The 16,580-nt window shown below is 37.1% G+C and overlaps 1 protein-coding gene across 1 annotated transcript; it reads right to left on the reverse strand.

Moving 5' to 3' along the window:
• Positions 1-243: 243 nt before the first annotated feature.
• LOC121424030 (transmembrane protein 59-like) lies at positions 244-15,520 on the reverse strand. Its single transcript, XM_041619603.1, has 6 exons — positions 15,286-15,520; positions 7,422-7,536; positions 4,901-4,995; positions 3,277-3,484; positions 2,202-2,449; positions 244-1,150 (listed from the first exon to the last, which is right to left on the reverse strand). The coding sequence occupies exons 1-6, from the start codon at positions 15,442-15,444 to the stop codon at positions 974-976; spliced, it is 1,002 nt and encodes a 333-aa protein (XP_041475537.1). The 5' UTR covers positions 15,445-15,520; the 3' UTR covers positions 244-973.
• Between the last annotated feature and the right edge of the window lie 1,060 nt (positions 15,521-16,580).

The following is a 16,580-nucleotide window of genomic DNA, read 5'->3' on the forward strand; positions in this document are numbered from 1 at the left end:
TACAACATATCAAGGTCCAAACTATGTTTGAAGATCCATTTTAAAACTTATTTCTTTCAGCCCCTAATAATACCTTGGTCACATTTGCTCTATGGCGGCCGTACGGCGAGTCGAAAACAGCCGTATTATCAATTTTAATTCAAGCCACCTATATGTAGTTGGTACAAAAAATGTTAAAAACGGCTTTTTCGACTCGCAGTGGATCAAATGTGACCAAGGTATAAGTACCACACTTTTGAACAAAATTGCTACATGACGTGTAATTCATCCTACCTGTGAATATTACACACGAATCTACAGGCGTATGAAGATTATCTACACAAATATCAAATCGGATAGATTGAAAGATATGATACTTTTTGCCTAGAGTTCCTTCTGATACGTAGAATGAAATAGTAGTGTATACCTGTACATGAAAGTGGCACACCCACCTACATACAAGGCGTATGCAGCATTAAAAAGTTAATACAATGTAGTGTAGTTGTTTCAGTATAGAACTACGTGTACCGAGTACAATGAGAATGAAAGAGCGTACAATGAATTATGAAACGCATGTATCCAATATTATTCGTTTCAGAGATAAGAGCAGCAAAATACATGTACACGGATGTCTCATTTCTGACAGCCAGGGCACTCGACAAAGGAATTTGAATAGATGGGGTAACATAAATTCATGAATTGATTTGAGGTCCCTTGTGTCTCAATTCTTAAAAGCTTCTTGGCTAAACTGATTCTAACCATCAGACAGAATCAGAGTTTGAATATAGAACTATAAATATATATTGTTTGTAAATTGAAAATATATCAGTATATACCTCCATACATGTACAGTCGCTGTGCAATACCACCATGATTTGATTATCAATTTCATTTGAGATGATGATACAACTGGTAAACTGAATATTCTATGTAAGAAAAACAGGGTATCCAAACGACTCCTTTCTATTATGAAAGGGTCTTTCTGGCATGCAGACTATATCTTAGATTGGGTAGGGATTATATCGATGTTGAGTGGCAGCGGCTCGACATCGTCATCGGTATCATTGGTGCTTGGCTTGGTCGTGTAGGTTGAGATATAAATGGGAATGTGTCCATCGGGGCATTTCTTATTCTGCTTCAGGTATTCCAAGTCTCCATTGATACTTAATTTCTGTGTATATCAAATAAAAATGTAAAAATATGTACATTTACAGAGCACATATAGCAGAAATTAGCACAGTTTTGCCAGGAAAATGTCAATTTTCTTTTGGTTACAGACACTGACCACCATTTGCAAAAAAAAAAGAAAAAAAAATCTTGCAGGTCCGTGCACATCCATTTCAGGCTCTCATGTACTTTTTAACAATAAAATTATATAGGTAAAATTGGCATTGTACATGTACTATTGTCAATGAGATATTGTTGCTATTTCTTTAAAATAGTTTTAATGTTTAAGATAATGTATACACATTGTAGAATATGCAGTGGCGTACGCAGGGGGGGTTCAGGGGTTTTTAAAAACACATTATGTATGCAGGGAGGTCACAGGGGTTGCAACCCCCTCCCCCTCCAATGAATTTTTTGGTACAAAACAATCTCAAATTTTTGGTAAGACTTTATTTTGTTTGTCAACTTTTCATTCAGCTTGAGACTTCCTCCTTTCAGAAACCCTGCGTACGCTACTGACAATGTCTACATGTACAAAAAAATGACTAGTACTGAATGGAAATGGGGCATGTGAAAAAGGCTTGTCATTTCATTCTAGTGCAGTTTTGTTTGCACTGTGCATGTAATTCATGATTGGATTTCCAGTGCAACTTGCCCAGCTTTTTTTTTTTGCCATACCTCATTGCTTTTCTTGTACTTCATGAAAGACGTCGATTAATGGTACCATACATCAAATTACCCATTGCTTGACAAAGTCTAATGAATAAATCATGTGTAAACTTGTTTCTACCAATCTTTTAATCCATAAATTAGCAAAATTCATCATACATGCATCTATTTAATCTTCACTTCAATATGGCACAGGCTTTCCCTACAATTCTTACCATTATATGATTGTGCCATATCAAATTCTTTAAGATTATAGAATGAACTCAAAACTCTTGTATAAAAAACACTTAATCTACAAATATTGTACGAAAAAAATAATGTCAACATGCATGTACTTTTTATAAGGTGGGGGGGTATTGGTGGACAAATAGTGAACTTGAACTTACAGGTGCTCTAACTCTCCTTTCTGGAGCGGTAACCATGGTTGCACAGCACAGCCACAAGAGGGCGACAGAGGAGAGGAGGATGGTGATTGAGAGCAGCCAACGAGGGAGCCCTGATCGTTTGGCCACGCAGTCCAACCAGCTAGATGTATCAAGGTGAGTGGCGTAAGGTCGGGTTGGATCAGAGGTCGGGTCGTGATCATTAAGTACTTCTAGGTTAGTCTCGAAACCGTTGAACTGCTTGCCAAAATCTGATAACCGAACATACAAAACAAATAACATTATTCAGTATTAATGTACAGCTGAACATAAATTGATTACTTATAACTGTATTCAAAGTTTGATAAATTCACCAAATTTCATAGTTTAGTTTACTCCAACGATGTTGTAGGACTAAAGCCTGTTCATCGATCACAGTAGAATGTCTATTGCTGCTCTTCTTCAGACAAAATTAGATGCGCTACTTATGTTTCTTTGATGTTTCATCCAAGCCACAATGGAAAACAAGTTCTATTTTCATTGCTATTCCATTTTAATCATTATTCATGTATACATTTCCTTTTGGTGCCATGATCACCTAAAAGTGGACCAGTGTGCTATTTAGCCACTACTATCATCATCAACCCCATTCTAACTGGGCTATTTCAGACCAGATTTTTAAGGGGGGGGGGGGTCCATTTGAAAAAAAAAATGTGGCTTCTTTATGAGCTCATCAGCTGACATTTTCTATATTGTAGTACAGTTACGGTTGGACTCTATGGGGATCTCAGAGGCTTTTCAGTTTCCCTGGGCTTTTGGGGGGGGGGGGGAATTTCGGGGGAAATTACCTTGGGCCCCTCATAATTTTTTCCCCCAAATAATCACCGAGATGGTAAAGATATCAATCAATACTCAACAAGAAAAAAGAAGAAGATATTTTCCCTCTTTTATTGAATTTAATTGAAAGAGCTCAATAGCCAAAATTTGCATTGTCTTACAGCTTCCTTTGTACGATATGAAAATTTAAGGGGTATTTTGTTTTTTTAGTTTTTAAGGGCCCACAGCCCCTATCCCCCACCCCTTTTACCCAGATACTCACTGAAGGGATCCTGTGGGTCAGGATCTACAGTGAAGATATCAATCTCTGGCTGGGTCTCAAAGATGTACAGCTGATTATTATCGCCCTGCCAGTAGAACATCGCCTGGGAGAAGGAGACCCCTCGTACACTGGACGTCAGCTGCTGAAAGATGCTATGCACTGAGAAGAGAGGGACGAGGACGTGCATGCTTGCTTCCTGGCTGGCATACTGGGGGTAAAAATAACAACACAAAAAATATAAAACAGTGAAGATTCTATTTGGTGATCATGATGATTGATTTTGACAAGATTTACAAATATTGAGCACATTCACAATGATCTCAAGATTCATTCTAATGTGACATTGGGTATCATCTATAAAGGGAGCAAGCTCACTTGACAGAGCCATTGCTACATTACATGTATTTGCCAGGAAAGACAAATGTGTACGGGACTGAGCTACTGTTCCATCTTAATGAGCCCAATCACTTGGATTGACAAAATGAGTACAGATTTCAATGTGGTACACAATGATGGGAAGTTGAAGTTTATGGGACATACATGTACAAGCACGCCTCCAGATAGAAGCTTGTTCTACAGAAGGAGTATTACATGTAGGCCTAGGTAGGGACAGTGATTTTCCGTTTTTCATTAAAATGAAAAATTAATGTTGGTTCTTTACTTTTTATATGAGACTCATTGAATTTACCTTTGCAAATTGCATGATGAAAATTTTGCTGAGCATATTTTCAATCACAAAACAGAATTTCCATAATAGTGTAGATCAAGTTTGTAACAAAATTACAGTTTCTCTATAAATAAATTACAGATTGTCTGAGATTATAGAAAAGACAATTTTTTTAATGGAAAATAATTGTTCCAAAGTAGGGGAGAAGAGGGATACTTTGGATAGAGATAGTTTTTAGGGAGATGGGTGAAAGAACTGGGAGTGGTGCTTTAAGAAAGGGCCATGGGTTGAGGGCTGCAGTTCAGCATGAATTCCATTGAAGTCGATCAATATCAACCCATCCCCCCAACTATTCTGTGTTTTTTTGACGGAGCACTTTACTTCAGTTTTCACAACCTTCTTCCTAAATCTGCAACATGACAAGCTTTAATATTGAAGTAAGTAAGTGGGGATTTTTCAGGGCTCTATTAAGCATATTGGGGGAGAAATTGCTCAGAAGCTGATAATACACTGAATAATGATTAGCCACCACAGGCATGACATGGTGCATACATGTACATATAAAATGAGCATTGTTAAATGGCAGATCTCCTGGATGGGAATAATTACGAAAAGATACGATCAGGGCCCGTCTTACGCAGAGATACGATTGATCCAATTAGTCGTAACTCTATGGAAATCCAACAAGGACTACAAGGTCAATACTATCTATAGGAAATTTGTAAACAAAGGAGAACACAGCACATTGTAAAGAAATTGATTTATATATTTAATATCTAAATTTTTTTTAAAAAATAAACATGCATTTTATGTGTTGATGTTGCTGGCCATCAATAATTGCGATTGATCAGATCAATCGCAGCTCTTTGTAAGAGTAGTTCTTTTCAATGCATGAAAAATATACCTGGTACATGAACATCTATTAAAACAATGTCATTAATCTACTGTTAACTATACCTGTCTCCTCATCTGTTTAGCAAATGGAACTTGCTCTGTACATCCGAGACAGCAGGCAAACAACCGCTCTTCATTGCTATATGCTTCATGGCAAGCTGACAGAAAACAAAGAAATCAAGCAAATATCGAGAGAGTAATTGTACAAATAACTCTGTTTACACACACAGAACATTAGTTGGATAGCTGTTATGGAACATAAATGTAATTGCATGTGATGATGAATACTAACAATAACAGAAGTTCCAATGCTATGAATCAGTGACTCAAACTTGGTAAAATGCAATTAGCTAAGTTTATACTATATAGCTATTATTATTAATTGTGAATATAAACAAAATGTTAACTACATGTAGACCATCCATATTAAGTTAAATGACAAGTACATACAAATGCACATGACTGTAGACTAGCATTTAATTCAACTACATGTAAGAGATTATTACATCAACTATTGAAAACTGGAAATATAGAACACTCCCAACATGAAGTTCATAAAGATCGTAGATTGTCAAAGGGAGAAAAAAACATTTTTGTATTTTCAGGGGCCACTGACTATGACGCATGGCTCGATCACATAAGATCGACGCCGAGTGTAACACGCTGTTTGACACGAGAACAAAATGACACACGAGGAGAAATAATGGCGTCTGTGGGAATGTATTCGCGCATCCGGGTTGGCTGGCTCGCCGCGTGTCCGAGTATGCTCAGATTGCTGACTGGTACTGTACATGTACATGTAGTACTTTTCACAGCTTACATTACTGCCTATTTCTGCAATGTTTGATAAGCTTTAACACTGCAATGAATGAGGATTTTCTGGCACAGCTCTTTTTCTTGTTTCCAGGATCCACCCCAGTCCCCGCATGATTTTTTCCCTGGATTATCATCAATGGAAACCATATACGTACAAGGCAGGAATTATCCTTGTATAGCCCAAGATATAAAGTACATGTGTACACTGTACATGTAGAGCAGTGTGCTGTGGTCAACACCCTAAAAATTTACACACTGTACATTTTGTGTGCAATGTACACATGAAGATTTCTACCAAAATGCAATGCTGAAGACCTAGGGATTTATTGGGCAGTGATATACACCATAATGCATATTGTTATTACATAGTATGTATTGTACAGCAAAACCAGAGTGAAAATGGTCCAATATTCCTACTGTGCATGTAACCCTATCTACAATGTATGCACATACTGTACAGTGAAGACTAGTGTGCAAACAACAAAAAGCAATAAAACAATCCAGAGAAAATTTACGTTATTGATCAAAACAACAGATGTTAATTCACATACATGTACATGTAGACATTAGGGCTTTACGCTTGACAAATTTGATACATACATGTATAAGTACATGTACATATTTGTAAAATAGTGATTACTCTTCATTTGGCATGCAAGAATTTATAGGCAAATATAGATTGCTGGACCAATAAATGACTTACTGGTAAAAGCTTATTTTACATTTTTGTACATGTAATTCCCAAAAAAGTGAATGTCACTATAAATTCAAAAGTAAATGAATGTGTGCACAGTACACCCTAAAAAAAGGTGAAGGATAAGAAATGAAAATAATAGAATACTGTATGTTCTGTTTTTTGTGAATGGGTTGGAAATTTCAAGACAAAGAAAATGTTTGAAACTTTATACACCAGTACTATTAAATTTAAAGGTTTCCTCAAAAATCTATTCTAATACCAAAATAAAAGCATCGTTAAGGAGTGGGTTCCCCAAAAATCAACATCTCTCTCAAAGAATCGATGAAGAAAAGATTCAATGGCCACTAAGACTTTATATTGTTGGAATTTTATATGAAGAGATGAAGTGTACGTGTAATACACTGCAAAAATACTGGTGGTGTTGACTCAACATCAGCCTGGTATAGATACATTATAGGAAAACACCAGAGAGATGTTGAAACAGCACCACTTCAGCTTTAGGCTAACACCAGATATGCATTTTGTGTTAAACCAATATTGGCTTGATTCTTAAACAGGTGTTGTTATCAACTCTTCCCTGGTGTTTTCCGATATAAAGATACTGGCCTGGTATTATATCAACACCAGTTATTTTGCAGTGTACACTTGACCCTTATTACTGAAGCTGTAGACAGCCTTCAACATCATTGCTTGATTGCAAATACAGTTTACATGCAAACTGTATTAAATGAAAGTAATTAATTCCTGCATTAAAGAGGATTTTACAATTAGCTATTGGACCGATTTCGACAGTTTGGTTAGGTATTTGCATAATCAATTCTTACAGCCACTTTTTTCTACAGTGAGTGAACTGCCAATTCTAATTTCTTTCTCTCTTTCTTCTGTTATCAATTCTTTCTTATACCAGTATTCCAAAATTTTGTTAAATATTCAATCAAAATAGAAATCGAAATGGTGTGCAATATTTCCATTAATCTCTTTAATCATTATTATCATTACATGTACCATCATTTGGCAAGTACATGTACCCTCACTTTACCCTGCCCCCTTAACCCATATCTAAAATCTCACCTCCTTTGCAAGCCTGTTTGGTACTATTAAAATCTGTTGTTTCATAATCCACTTCACCAAATTCGAGCATAGAAAAAAGACGACATCCTCGTTGACATGCTCGCAAATCCTCCATCTGAATATGAAAAAAATCAGAAAGAATTGTGAGTACATAAGCAGCTGCTATATTTTTGTAAGCACTGTTTCATAATATTTGCTGCAGGAAAATTGCTCTGATGGAAAATCTACATGTTAAGCCAAACATAAAACCTAACCACCAAAGCTAAATAAACCCTAATCCTAATCTTTTCATAATTCTGAACCAAAAAATCTTTTACAATCCTAAATCTAGCCCGATGCCCTCTGAGAATTTTAAGATCATTATTTTCAAATTATTTAGAATCCTTTCTTTTATTTTGTATAAAGGTCACCAAGATTGAACGCGACCTCGCTCCTGAATCAAACCCATTCTGATGCATCTACCCATCTAATCTTGCAAGATAGACACCGACACAGTAAGCCATTTGACAAAGGATGCTGTTTCTTATATTTTTCCCCTTCTTTTTTCATTTCTTTTTGTCTATCCAAGCTCTGTCTTTGGCCATTTACCGTATTATATTCAGTCTTATAGCCACACCAGGAAGTGCAGGGTTTGGCATTAAAACAGACTAATGTTGGGCGTTGTGGCGTGCGCCTGTAATCCAAGCTGTGGGGAAGTTACAAATTGATGCAGAGGTTCGAGCCCTGGTCACGTCTTTCGGATGGTGACGTTAAAGGTCGGTCCCAGACGTAAATAATCATATCTGATTGATACACGTCTGACAAAACTCAAACACACACACACAGTAGCAATCGGAAAACAAACATTGATGGCATCATAATACTTAACACCCTCTTCATAATAATCTGTATTCCTGTTTTGAATGAATTGATTGAATTGAATATACAGTTTTAAGTTTGTGAACCCTACCACAATGCCCAGCTTCATGCTGAGTGTTGAATGTAGACAGCAACACTACAAAATTTGGCATATGATGGTTGGCCCCAAGTCTGCGCACCTAACAATTTGAATTAAGATTTAACATGATTTTTTTTCTCATTTCACAAAATCTTTCAGTTAATAAATAATGTTCCTTATAATATTATTATAAGTGTACCAAATTTCTCATTGAAAAATGAAAGAAAATATAGGATTTCCTTGAAAAAACCTCGAGCAGTCATTTTCAGTTTGAAAAAAAAGATGGTACCCCATGTCTGCACACTCATTCACTTCCACACGATTCAGGGATTTTGATGAGAAAGGCTGCATTTTTGAGGCCGTCACATGAAATGCCTTAGATTCATTATTTTTCCACCATTTTGAGTCGGATTTTTTTTAATGAATACCTGTCTATGTATTGCATGCACATAAAGTCTGTGTTCGTTGCGTATCTTCTTTGACTAGAATCACGCAGATACGCGTGTGCGCAGACAAGGGGGAACTTGCCATACTTTATTTTTTATCACCTGAATTCACAATTGAATATTTGCAATGTCATGCAAAATGCTGTAGAAATTTAAAACTCTACATGTAAGTTCCTTTTCTGGTGGAGTTCAAGAAAACTTTTGAGCACCACTGTGACAAAAACAGTTTGTAGTCTCAAATCCTGATTTTGATCTACTAGCTAGGAACACAAAGAGGTGGAGGGAGGGGGTTGACACAAACAATATTTTAACTCCAGTTTTGCATTTTTGCACCCAGTCTCTGCGCACTTGACTTATGCATTAAGTAATGTTTTTGCGATAATACTTCTGTGACAGAGATTTTGGTTATTAATTTTGCTTTGCAAGCAAATGTGTGTGAATTCCATAAATTCTGCTTTTGGGCCCTTCTTCTTGAATTAGAGATATATCTAGATCTACATGCGATTGCTGTTTTCCATGCCACAGAAAACTGGGTACTGGGGAAAGTGTGCAATACACGATTGATGGGAAGAATAAAAAAAAACACATCAACATAAAACATTTAACAAACATCAACAAACTGAACAGGAGGGGGGAGAAAAAAAAAAGCACTCAAGAGGTTAGAATGAAGAGAAACTAAAAATTGTTAGAAAATAACAAAGAAAAAATGACAATTAGTAGGGACACTAGGTCCAACGAAAAATTATAAGAAAAAACAAATTTATGTTAGGCTATGGTAAACTAACACATTCGATGGGCCTCGACAGGGGGGATTTTGCATTGTTAACCCCTAATGGTGGCTGCACGATAGCGAGCCGTCTGTGTACGAGGAGAAATAAAAAAAAATAAAATGTGAAAAAAAATCCTCGAAACAGACTGCTGCCAGCTGTCTACTGTTTCAGATGTTTAACTTTATAAATCTTCATAGTAGTTTGTAGTCCATTTTTTAGATATGGTAAGCCAATGCAAAAGGAAACAACAAATACTGAAATAGGCCTATCAATATTTGTTGTTTCCTTTTTTGCATTGGCATAACTTGATCTTGGTGACTTGGTCTGGAGACATGTTTTTTTTTTTTAGTTTGTGACTGCCAATATTCATCATTCATTAGGCTGCCTTGGCATGCTTGGCCATGGGGACGGGACAACTCGGACCACGGGACATCTCGGACCGCGGGCCGAGTTGTCCCACCCATTACGAGATTTTTTTTCCAAAAAATTTGCGTCTATTTTTCAGTCATTTCGAAATTTCTTGTAAAGATTTTCTAGAGATAAGGTCTGATGGTAATGTTCTTCACTTTTTATTACTTTTTTTTCAATGAAATTAAAAAAAAGTGTAATTTTAGGCGTTTTTTCAACAGCTCGCGATTCCCATAGGCACGCGTGTATTAACTGTGTCGGTGCTCGGCTCGGCCCCGCTCAACAACTGACTTGATTTTGTGATCATTTCTCCTCAAAGTACCACTTTTATCGCAGAAGATGGACTTTGTTGTATTCCATTACCTCCATTTTCTCATCACAAGGATACAATTTGGTGTATTTGCACGATTTTGTTCAAGTTTTTCACCTTTTTCTCTCTGGTCGCAAGAAGCGAACAACCGATGAACGGTCCGCTGCTCTTCATCGTAATTCTCTGTAGCTCGGCCGCCTAAACTGGCGGGGTGGGATTCAGCCCGAATCCACAATGGAAGTGGGCGTGCACAGTCAAAGAGCTGAGCTTGACTGAGTGAGAGTGAACTAGAGTTTGAAGCTAGGCAGTGTCGTATAGTCATAGAGGCTCTGCCTTTTTTTTTGTAAATATATATTTTTTAATTTTTTCTATATTGATTTTCCCTGGTTTCGAGCTCTAAGATTGTAATGATATAATATGCTTCAATTTCTTTGACTGAGTGTGACTGTGGTGTGGATGTTTGAGTCGCTCAAAAATATTTTTACGTGGGTGGGGGCTCGGGGCGATTTCACTCCTGCCCCCGAAATGCGAAAAAAATATATTCAGGGTTTAGCTGTGTGGGCATGCCGGGCTGAGGCTAGCCATTAATAAAAAAATGCTTTGTTTTTTGGGGGGGTTTTGGCTTAATTTTTCAATTTAAATTGATTATTTTTAGGCCTATTTTTTTTTACATTTTATTTTTTATATTAAATTTGCGTGGTGTAGAGTTGAGTTTTAAGTTGCAATAATCAATATGCTTTAATTTCTTTGACTTTGAGTGTGACTGTGGTGTGGATGTTTCAGTCGAACAAAATATACTTTTACATGGGTGGGGGCTCGGGGCGATTTCACTCCTGCCCCTGAAATGCGAATTAAAATATTCGGGTGTAGCTGTGTGGGCATGCCAGGCTGAGGGTAGCCCTCAATAAAAAATGTTTGGTTTTTTTTTTTTGGGGGGGGGCTTAATTTTTCACTTTAAATTTATTATTTTTAGGCCTATTTTTGTACAATTTATTTTTCATATTGAGTTTCCCTGGTGTAGAGAGTTGAATTTAAGTTGCAATAATTAATATGCTTCAATCAAGTTTTAGGCCACTGAGTCTTATTCCCATTTGAAATATAATCAGTGGCGGATCCAAAATTTCCCTACAGGGCCAGGGGGCATTTTGTCTAGGAATTTTTGACAAAAGGTCTTTACTGCCAAATCACAGTAATTTTTTCTCAGGAAAAATTTGACAAGCAAAGAGAAAAATGTTCTAAGTTGCCTTTGGGTACTTTTTAAGGGGACGAATGTGCCCCCTCCCTCGATTCGCCACTGGAGCTTATGTCCATTTCATTTAGTTTTAATTTTTACAGGAGGAAAGATGTTAAGGATTCAACCTTCTTCCCCTATGCTATCCCCTATTGTTATGCTCAATTAAGTCCTGGACTGAATAAACCGTTGTTAGGCTCCAGTGCACTCTCCCTGGCTTAACAGGTGTAACATTTTTGCATTGGGTGTGTTTCCTTACCAAGCACTCAGGCCTCACTATCTGCTCAGAAGTCAAACAGGGAGGACCTGTGGGTCATTGGTTCAGAAATGCTATTAGAAAATTGAAGTTTTAGACTTGGATTTAGGGCAGATAGCGCTGCATTTTCAATTTTAAAGCTTGTGTATAGTATTGGTAAATCCACCAAAATGCACCTACCACTATTCGAATTCATTGCTAGCTAATATGAATGGATATGCCCTGTAACAGTTATGATGTGGAGGATATGAAATGAAAATGTGTTTTACAGGATAAATTTTGCGATTTTACATGGAAATTTAACTTGATCGGGTCACCCGATCAAATTAAAATATCTGTGTGTTTTTGTCTTTCAATTAAATCCTATTTCAAATCATGGAATGGGTTGAAACTTTCAAGATATGTTCTTTGTTTGTAACTTTTGGATATCTAATCTCTAAATTTATGAGAAAGTGCTTGAATGCCCATTTCTTAAATTTAAAACAAGCATCGCCGAGAGAGGGCGCTATATATCCAAGATTTGAATATTTGAAATTTTCTCAGAGAAGTGCCGTTTTGAAAAATATCTAACGGTCTCTACGCTTCAGTAAGACTGTCATATTAGATGATATTCGATTATCAATCACATTATTGACCCTTTACCAAAGCTATACACAGGCTTTAAGCATCAAGAACATGACTGCTGAGAATTGAGGCCTTCCTGATGATTTCCTGCCTTTAGTCACGGACGTCAAACTGTAAGTGAAAAATTTGATCAAAATCGGATAAGGAATAACAATATTATCGCTGCATTTTAAAGAATGATTTGTATTTTTCTGGTGAAACAGGTCTGGCGTTTCTTCGTGGACATTCAATCAGCAACCTCATACATGATGTCATATCCTCACTTGTTCTTTGTATTTTATTATGTGAAATTAGATTGATTAATTTTTTAAACGTTGAATTCAATAACCCCGCTATTTGTTATCAGATTTTTATGAAATAAGCACTTTGATATGTGAATGTTACTATGTCTACATTATTTATATATAAATATTTTCATCCCGGAGCATCCCTTTAAATGATTTATTTATTATTTCTTTTTTCTCGAGAAATAGTCTCTACAATAAAACAAGTGGAATGCCTCTGGCGGTCTCACCTGCATCACGTGATTCGATATAGCAGTAGTGCTGACTTTGAAAACTACTATAACTCGCACAAGATGTTCAGTGATACTGGGTTACTCTTATTTCCATGTCTTATGAAATATACCAATACACTTAAAGAGATATGATGGTAATTCAACAAATACCCCCAATGTGGCCAAAGTTCATTGACCTTACACGACCCTTGACCTTGATAATGTGACCTGGAACTCGCTGCAGGATGTTCAGTGATACTTGATTAATCTTATGTACAAGTTTTATGAACTACATGTATGTCCAAATACTTTCTAAGTTATGCTGTCATTTAATAACCTTCGGTTAAGATTTGATGTTGATGCTGCCGTCGGAAAAGCGGCGCCTATAGTCTGACTCTGCTATCCAGGTGAGACAAAAATCATGACACAGTCATGAAAAATAACGCAATAAAAAGAATTCAATCAAAAAGAAAAACAACATGCTATGTAAAACAAATGAAATTTAAAATCATAAATTTGTCATTTTTATTGAATGAAGAATTTTTTACCCTATCCACTCTGCTCTCTACACAAGGGAAACTCAATATAAAAATTAAAAATGAAATTGGCATGCCCACACAGATACACCTAGAACATTTTCACATTTCGGGGGCAGGGTTGAAAATGCTCCGAGCCTCCATCCACATATTTTTTGTTTGGCTCAAACATCCACACCACAGTCACACTCAAAATCAAAGAAATTGAAGCATATTAATTATTGCAACTTAAAATTCAACTCTCTACACCAGGGAAACTCAGTATGAAAAATAAAATACACAAAAAACAGGCCTAAAAATAATAAATTTAAAGTGAAAAATTAAGCCCCCCCCAAATTTTTTTTTATTGAGGGCTACCCTCAATAAATAAAACAAGTGGAATGCCTCTGGCGGTGCTACCGTCATGCCCACACAGCTACACCCCGAATATTTTTTCGCATTTCGGGGGCAGGAGTGAAATCGCCCCGAGCCCCCACCCACGTAAAAGTATTTTTTGTTCTGACTCAAACATCCACACCACAGTCACACTCAAAGTCAAAGAAATTAAAGCATATTGATTATTGCAACTTAAAACTCAACTCTACACCACGCAAATTTAATATAAAAAATAAAATGTAAAAAATAGGCCTAAAAATAATCAATTTAAAGTGAAAAATTAAGCCCCCCCCAAAAAAAAAAATATTGAGGGCTAGCCTCAGCCCGGCATGCCCACACAGCTAAACCCTGAATATATATTTTTTGCATTTCGGGGGCAAGAGTGAAATCGCCCCGAGCCCCCACCCACGTAAAAATATTTTTGAGCGACTCAAACATCCACACCACAGTCACACTCAGTCAAAGAAATTGAAGCATATTATATCATTACAATCTTAGAGCTCGAAACCAGGGAAAATCAATATAGAAAAAATTGAAAAATATATATTTACAAAAAAAAAGGCAGAGCCTCTATGACTATACGACACTGCCTAGCTTCAAACTCTAGTTCACTCTCACTCAGTCAAGCTCAGCTCTTTGACTGTGCACGCCCACTTCCATTGTGGATTCGGGCTGAATCCCACCCCGTCAGTTTAGGCGGCCGAGCTACAGAGAATTACGATGAAGAGCAGCGGACCGTTCATCGGTTGTTCGCTTCTTGCGACCAGAGAGAAAAAGGTGAAAAACTTGAACAAAATCGTGCAAATACACCAAATTGTATCCTTGTGATGAGAAAATGGAGGTAATGGAATACAACAAAGTCCATCTTCTGCGATAAAAGTGGTACTTTGAGGAGAAATTATCACAAAATCAAGTCAGTTGTTGAGCGGGGCCGAGCCGAGCACCGACACAGTTAATACACGTGCGCCTACATGTATGGGAATCGCGAGCTGTCGAAAAAACGCCTAAAATTACACTTTTTTTTTATTTCATTGAAAAAAAGTAATAAAAAGTGAAGAACATTACCATCAGACCTTATCTCTAGAAAATCTTTACAAGAAATTTCGAAATGACGGAAAAATAGACGCAAATTTGTGGAAAAAAAATCTCGTAATGGGTGGGACAACTCGGCCCGCGGTCCAAGATGTCCCGTGGTCCGAGTTGTCCCTGATTCTTGGCCATGGCCCATGCCATGGCATGTCGTGTGCTACAAAACTAAACACTGAATAAAGTTGAGCCTACAACAATACCGTAGGCCTATAGCTGAGCACAGTCACAAACTTCACACTCACTCCTCTCATCTCACACTGAGACTGTATTTACAATACAACAAGTACCAGTACCATTACCAATTCGGGCATTTATTGATTTTTGCACTATGCACAGTCTCGCATCACCTGCATTCGATCGTCCCACGAAATCAGCACTTTTTTTACCTTTGGATATGTGTGTAGGGGATATGTCCTTTCACATGATGAACTACAGGATGCTACATCTTCAAAAACATCGTCGAAAGGAGTCTTTGCCTCATCAGCAGCAAGTGAAATCTTGAGAATCAATCCCAAACATATAACAAATTGAGTGAAGCTCGCCATTGTTATTGTATTTTCAGCTCGATCACGTAATTTCGGAAGTGCAATTGCTCAGCGCTGAGTTGCACGAGCCAGCGCCAGTGAACTAAATAAAACGAATATTTAAAGTGACAACTTTCTTCTCCCGTTTGGGCGGGGGCCATGGTCAAATTAATTTGAGACATGATATACAACCATTGATATACAACCATTAAAGGATCCAGGGGGATCTACTGATCATGCCCCCCCCCGTTTAGAGCAATAATCAACATTTTGATGTAGATATGGATATCAATTTTTTACCCAAGTGTACGTCCCCCCCTTAAAGCGATCGAGGACATTTTTATTTTAGGTGAAAACTTTTTTTTTGGTCACATTTGCATCGGAAAAATGCCCCCCGCCTCCCTCATGGTAAATCCTGGATCCGGGCGCCCCTGTATACAACAAACAAGTAAGATACATGACTTAACAAACATACCGTACATCTCCCAATAAAGATCGCGCTCTTTCGGGAAGGGGTGGTCAAATTAATATGAGAAACTAATTTCAATGAAGAACTTTAAAAGACCATACACCCAATTGACATTTAACAGATGGGGTTGTAAATCATAAACCTATATACAAAAACTAAATATTGTTATTCAGGATTTAGATATATAACATTTATTGCACCCCGTCTCCTTTCCTGTTCATTCTTTTTATTATTCCCCTTTTTCTTGGTTATGAAACTTCTCAGAGGGACTCGCGAGCCATCTGTAAAATATGTAGGCGGGACACTTAAACAGTTCTTGACAAAAAGTTTTGGGGGGACTTAATTGTTTGGTTTAGTAGTGGGCAGCAGCCAGCAGGCCATGCTAGTACCCCCACCCGAGTAGGCCAAAACATTTTTTTTCTTCAAAATTATGCAAATAGTGGAGAATGCAAAACAATCCCGATGGCATTCAATTCAATCATTCAATTCATTTATTCTTTTCCATTAAAAAACAACAGCAAAATATGTACATTTGAAATACACATGTTCATACAAAAATAGATCAAGTACATAAGCATAGTAAATTAATATTGTAATATAAATAAATGGAAAATGGAACACCTGTCGAAAGCTTTTAAAAAAGAATGTGAATGGCAGAAGTCCAAAAGGGCATTATGTACATCCATCA

The sequence above is a fragment of the Lytechinus variegatus genome, chromosome 11 (genome assembly GCF_018143015.1).
Source record: "Lytechinus variegatus isolate NC3 chromosome 11, Lvar_3.0, whole genome shotgun sequence".
NCBI classification, from domain to species: domain Eukaryota; kingdom Metazoa; phylum Echinodermata; class Echinoidea; order Temnopleuroida; family Toxopneustidae; genus Lytechinus; species Lytechinus variegatus.

Coding starts and splice junctions, on each gene's coding strand:
- LOC121424030 (XM_041619603.1), bottom strand. CDS start 15,444: ATGGCGAGCTTCACTCAATTTGTTATATGTTTGGGATTGATTCTCAAG. Junction 7,537..15,285: donor CCCTACACACATATCCAAAG/GTAAAAAAAGTG, acceptor TTTCATATTCAG/ATGGAGGATTTGCGAGCATG. Junction 3,485..4,900: donor CTAAACAGATGAGGAGACAG/GTATAGTTAACA, acceptor TTTTACCCCCAG/TATGCCAGCCAGGAAGCAAG.